At 35.0% G+C, this 6,253-nt stretch overlaps 1 protein-coding gene across 14 annotated transcripts; it reads right to left on the reverse strand.

Moving 5' to 3' along the window:
• Positions 1–146: 146 nt before the first annotated feature.
• On the reverse strand, positions 147–5,608 carry LOC137723359 (OVARIAN TUMOR DOMAIN-containing deubiquitinating enzyme 12). 14 transcript variants are annotated; one of them, XM_088692520.1, is made up of 15 exons: positions 5,403–5,608; positions 4,161–4,585; positions 3,929–4,062; positions 3,475–3,548; positions 3,264–3,318; positions 3,047–3,121; positions 2,854–2,927; positions 2,720–2,768; positions 2,532–2,616; positions 2,137–2,193; positions 1,558–1,779; positions 1,009–1,152; positions 843–882; positions 546–680; positions 147–412 (listed from the first exon to the last, which is right to left on the reverse strand). In XM_088692520.1, exons 2-11 carry the CDS (start codon positions 4,492–4,494, stop codon positions 1,718–1,720), a joined length of 999 nt encoding a protein of 332 aa, XP_088548646.1. In that variant the 5' UTR covers positions 4,495–4,585; positions 5,403–5,608; the 3' UTR covers positions 147–412; positions 546–680; positions 843–882; positions 1,009–1,152; positions 1,558–1,717. The 14 variants fall into 14 exon arrangements, with proteins under 14 accessions (XP_088548646.1, XP_088548643.1, XP_068318633.1 ...); XM_088692517.1 differs by having other exon boundaries at positions 147–417; XM_068462532.2 differs by lacking the exon at positions 843–882 and having other exon boundaries at positions 147–417.
• Between the last annotated feature and the right edge of the window lie 645 nt (positions 5,609–6,253).

Genomic DNA, 6,253 nt, shown 5'->3' on the forward strand with positions numbered 1-6,253 from the left:
TTATGTTAGTTATTAACCACAAGGACAGGTATTAAAACGAGCAGGAACTCGGGCAGAGGTAATCTGGCCACGGCAGCTCTGGACACTCGACTACTTATGGAGGAGGGTCCATGGTCGGAGTTGGATCCTCCGATCCTATTGTCATCTTCAATCTCAAGAAAATTGTGTTCACCAACCGTTCTGTTCGATTAAATCATTTCAATGACAAAACGAAACATATTGAAACGAAAAGCAGAAAAACAAAAGTTCATATTCTTCTGATGTTGCTAATACTACTGCATCATTACTCACGGAAATGTATAAATACTTCAATATGACTAAGAAACTATGATACCCATGATTAAGTGTCGCCGTCTGCCAAAGAACAAGAAGCAAAGAGTCGATATATCTTCTAAACTTGTGTTTCTAACTACTAATCTGCACCAGAAGCAAACTCTGCATTCAATCTTATATTTCACCAACAGCAAAGAAGCACATAGATTGAGTACCCACGAAAAAATGACCTAAACAATGGCGGAGTTGTCCATTTTAGTTGAAAAACTCACCGGCTGCATAGTTTGTCATATCGACGCAGATACTGGCCAGAACTTTTTCCATTTCAGTTGGAACTTGGAACCCACCGGCTGCAAATTTGTCATATTCGTGCAAATACACGCGCTTATACAACACCTTGCATGAAACTGGAAACCATGAAGGTAAGAACTAAACACATACATTTGTTGCAATTCATTAAAGATTGTCGCATTAATCTTACGTTCAAAAACAGGGAAACTAAGTGGTGAAACAGTATAAAAACGGTTTGATTATGAATAAGCAGTCTCAGTATACAAAATATCGTAAACCTGACATTGGCAATAGACTGAATTCCAATAAATCCCACTTCTGCTACGGTAAGAAAAACATTCAGAAAATAATCCATACAAAGAAAAGTTATTCATCAACCAGTTTCACGGGTACAACATAAAACAGATCAACGGTACAAGATAAATGACTGAAGCTTATCAAAACCTTATTTCCCGCCACAATGTCCAACAAAAATCCTGAACTTAACCATCTTCTAGATACTCAAGTAACTCCTCTCCATCTCTCTATATGTCTATAGACAGCATCGCATTTTTCCGCAATATAATCCTGCTTTCCATTTCATGATACCTGCCAATTATGCACGATTATTGCATATGCCGTGACGCGTACATTTTACTTGTGTTCATTTAAAGCATAGAATATTTTCCTTGACACCGACATTCATTTCGAGTATCCTTTATTCTTTTCCTTTTCCAGAGATAATTTATTTCAGGTATTTAACATATCTTTGTACACTCCAAATCTAACGGACCAACCAAGTTGCTGGTGAAGAAAACAATAAGCAAAAAGCTCACAAAGATTCAACAAAACCATTTTAAATTTGTTTTCCGAAATGTATAAATTCATTATTGTATTGTAACTGGTTTGCTCCAAAAATATTGTACTAGCATGCGACAACAAAAATCACACAAGCAAGCAACCATAATTATAGTAATTTTGGAAAAGGAAAAAAAAATGGGCAAAGAAACTAACTTACTCTTACGATGAGATAATTCAGCCTGGATGGACATTGTAAGAGCAAAAATATAAGTATGTGAGGTCCTGAACCAAGGACTACAGGATTTAAACAGCAGCAGCATCAACAATATGAGGGAGACATGTGCTGAATGCCATAAATGCCATCCAAACATTCCTAATGTTTATTCCCAAATATCCGCCATTTTTTCTTTTTTCTGTTCTCATATGAGGTTGTGCCTGAAATAAAACCAAAACTGTAAGTCATGCATTACTTTTACAGAGATATGTAAAACCCAAGGCATGCATGCAGGCACTACTGTCAGACAACCAAAGAGCCTTTTTGGAAAATCAGATAAAGAGCTATTACCGCGTTGTGTTTTAATTTCTCACTCCCCATCGCACAGTTGTTATTATACACACAGATCCCAAAAGAAAAAGAGACTAAGTATTATCATTCAAAAACTGTTGGGTAATGATGCAACATTATTGCTCGAACTGGTTGCATTCAGCTGAACGAGTGATCCCAATGCCAGGTTTTGTTTTACTCCATAACACTTTGTACTCTACATATGAGCATAAGAGAGAAAAAGTTACCTCCTTGAGGATAAATTGAGTTGTAATGCACCTCTGCCCAGAAACTCAAATAAATAACTGCACAAGACATAATAGCATCTGTAAAGCTTAATGGAGGACGACAAACTAATATTTAGGATATCACAACTAATAGCTTAACCATTAAGCAAAGTTCTATGAAATCTATTTTTAATTAGTACAATGATGAGACTAACATTGAACCAGGAGATTGTAATAGAAGAAAATCATAATTAGGTGATAAATTTGTTCATCATAAGAGAAGTGAAATGAAAGAAAAGGACAGCAACATATAGAATATGGAAACTGTAGTCAAATTTCAGCATACAGATAATTAAATACTTAAAACAATCGATTGTCTCTGCCCACAACAAAAACCAAGAGCTTAACAAGCTTACCTTGTTTTGAAGTTTGAATATTAGGAAGAATCTCTATGCAACAGTTATCCTTAAAAGAAGTCAGGACAAAAATTTTCACTCCGTACTGCAACAAATTATTCACACAAGTATCAGCTACTATATAAATTACTGTCCAAATGTTGGAAAAATCCAGATGTGCATGCTTCAATGTAAAAGATCTTTCATACCAAATCAGCAGCTGCCTGTAATGAGACATGGTCACCCCACTCACCATCCCTGGTTTCATTCAGATTGATAAGTATTAATTAAGGCCAAAATTAATTGACAGGAAAACAAGAAAAACTATGAGTTTTAGTCATACTTGGACATCTTCTCCGAATAGTCTTCATATGCCATAGGAACATATCCCTCGTAAATCTCCGGATGAGACTTAAGCTGATGGTAGTAAACCATCAGAAGGATAAACCAGAATCCATGGAAGATAGTTGATAATACACAAAACTTCATGGTGATAAAGTTCAGTATAACACATAGGTATTTCCAGGAGAGCAAACCTGATTTACAACTTGCTTTCTCACATACTCGTGGCTGTCAGGTGATTGATACAATTGGTCTGATAAAGCATGGAACTGGAAAAATAAAGCAAAGCATGAGATTAACTTGTCTAATTTGAAAAATTCTACCATCAATATCCAGTCATAAATAGAAAACTGATACATCAATATCTAGTCATCAACAACAGAAACAAGACATAGCTACAAAAGGACTAACCTGGCAGTTGCCATCTCCTGCTACCTTATGTTCAACGAAGCCATATAATTGAAGCCTAAATGAAAAAGGCAAGAAATACTTTTACAAACCCAAATCCAATATCAGACCCCAAGTCAAAAAACACGTAAAGATGGATTCTGCTAGCTAGGCAAATTATTGAATTACAGACTGATGTTACTTCACTCCTAGAAAGGAAATGGGCAGGTCGTACCTGTCAACTAGCCTTTGATGGTCTGAAGTCGCTTCATCAATTGAAGGAATTTCTCCATTGATTCTAGGAATGTGCTAGACCATATAAAGGGAACAAAGTTAATGCCTGACAATGCAAATCATGTCATGTGTAGCAATCCAAATACAAATACACTAGTCACAAATTTGTAAACTGTGGATTTTAAATTATTTTTAGAGGGGGGAGGGTGGGAATTCACATGAATAATCAAAATCCTGTTGACATGTCTATTTGAGTTTCCAATCTACATTCCTAGTCTCAACATCAGATTATTACCTAATGTGTATTATACAATGTGCTAATAAATTTTCAAAAGTCAATTATGACAACTCCTTCACACTGTTTAATAACAAAAACATGACAAAACATTTGAGGTTGCAACATGGTGAAAACACTAAACAATGTGAGAAACCAACTTTGAACAACATAAACTTACAGGAACAGGATTCCAGCCCCAGCCTACTTCCCCATCAAGAGAACATTCAACAGTTAGCTCCAAATGATCATCAGGGCTATAACATAAGCTAGAAGGCACCACAATAGCAGCTTCTTCCTGCCTGTAATCATGGTCTGCATGGTGCACAAAAAATGCCTATCAAGATAATTAAATGATATAGGTTAATTTAACTTCTATAAAAAGAAGGTGCAAACAGCAATTTTTCAGATGCCTGAGCAAAAATCTCTTGTAGATTGACCATGCCACACATCTGCATGAAACGAAGCTTGTGGCTGTGCTTCTTCTGCATGCGAGTATTCATAGGCTTCTGTTACAGATAGTTGCGCATATTCTTCTTGAAGAGTATGTGCAATGATTTCATCATTTTCTACATTGTTTGACTCTGTATCATAATGACTCCTGATATACTCATCATGGTAGATATCATTAGCATCTTGTTGTATCATGTCACTGCCGTAGTAGTATGAAGAATTATAAACTGGATCCCCATCAAGAAGACGAAGACCCCACTGAACAATATCTGAATCATACTCACTGGAAGCCATCTCCTTAAAAATGCATATGTGGAATTAGAATGCTCAAGATGCTTCCAAGATCAATGATGGAATCCCTCAGAAGTTCAGGGAATAGTAATACCTGCGAAAAAGCAACTAATAAAGTTTAAAAAAACCTTCAAAGCTTTGACATGCTTTAACCCCGACTATAATTTGCACAAGAATGTTCAGCTGCCAAAACTAAACTGAATCCCAGCATGAAAAAATAGGGAAAAAACAGATATTTGTAAGTCTAGAATGACCGCCCGCAGACTTTAATTATCCTAATAACATTATGAAGTGACAAACCTGTTAACCAAACAACGTGTGCTTACGCATTCCCAGTATGTCTAAATAAAATATCACGAAGACGATAACGACCTTAAACCAGCCCGCCTTCTTTTGCAATTTTAAACTAGATCATTGCTAATAAACAAGTAACTCCTATAAAAAAAATTGAAGGATCAACAATAACGTGGAGAGCTAAATATTCTTAACAGTTAAACCTTTTACCTCACATGCCTAGTGAAAAAATCCAAGAAATTAAGTAACCTTAACCCAAAAAAGTTAATCTTCACTATAACAAATCAAAATTTCATATGACCTTTACTATATATACCAAAGATAATGAATCAGTTCGAACTCACATCCCCCTTAGATTAAAGTAGTTTAGAATATCGTCTTGTCAAAAGAAAAACAACACAACTGCTACATGCATATCCATGATCAAACCCATAAACTACCAACAATCAAACAGAACCCCGAAAAGCTTAAGATTTTGCAATAACATCTCAATCAGCAGTAAAATCTCAACAATAATACAAACAAAAAACAAACCCAAATTTCTTCAGCAATCAATAGAACAAACCAACAAAGTAAACAGATTTAAAACCGTAGAAATCAAGAGATTAAGAACTCACCCAATCAGCTTCTCCTCAGAGCCAATAGAAAAACAAAAGCTTTGAAAGCTATAGTTTTCGCAAGAGGAAAACTTAGGGTGAAAGTTAGAGAGAGAGAGAGAGAGAGAGAGAGTTGGGAGCAAAACACTGTGTGTGTTGTAATACGACGATACGAATTGCGTTGGATGACGACCGAAGCACTGAAAAAATTGACCAGAAAATGCAACAAATTGGGGTCCACTTTCACCCCCATTATATACGATTTGCCTGGGACCTTAAAGGTCGAGCAAGTTATACATCGTACGGACCCAATGGACGGTTGAGATTTATTTGTCATTCCTTGAACGGCTTCTTATTCAATATTTCAATTAATTAATTAATTGACTAGTTTATGATTTTATATTTTTATTCCTTCTAGTAGTTTTATTTTTTAATTTTCTAATAAAATGCAATATTATTATTTTAAGCTTCATTATATAAAGGATTGAATATGAACAATTGAAGAAGAAATCATAATTATCAAGTCAATCCACCATTGCAATCTTATTTCATAATTTATATTTGTAGCTTAACAATTTTTCCAAATAGTATAATTTCATTCAATTTTATTAACCTAATAAGCAAATGAGAGGTATGTGCGTCAGTGTGTGTACATTGAGTTTTAGATGTGTAAATGACTTTCACTTGGTGCTAATCCTGTCAAAAAAATTTGGTAACGTTAGCTGAAGGTACTGAAATTGTAACAATTGGTAAACTATAAAGGTTGATTATATATCGATCCTTAAATTTATCGGTTTTTAAATATATTCGAAGCATAGTATACACGAGAATTAAAAATTATGAAAAAAGTTTACCTAATAAAAAAATATGTG

Source organism: Pyrus communis, chromosome 4 (assembly GCF_041283825.1).
Source record: "Pyrus communis isolate YQ-2024b chromosome 4, ASM4128382v1, whole genome shotgun sequence".
NCBI lineage: Eukaryota > Viridiplantae > Streptophyta > Magnoliopsida > Rosales > Rosaceae > Pyrus > Pyrus communis.

Bases quoted from the DNA above. Each gene is read 5' to 3' on its own strand.
- LOC137723359 (XM_068462539.2), bottom strand. From the start codon at position 4,494: ATGGCTTCCAGTGAGTATGATTCAGATATTGTTCAGTGGGGTCTTCGT. The intron at 3,122-3,263 runs GTTAGTCCTTTT...TTATTTTTCCAG, and splicing joins CAGGAGATGGCAACTGCCAG to TTCCATGCTTTATCAGACCA. The intron at 2,617-2,719 runs GTATGAAAGATC...AATTTGTTGCAG, and splicing joins TACAGGCAGCTGCTGATTTG to TACGGAGTGAAAATTTTTGT.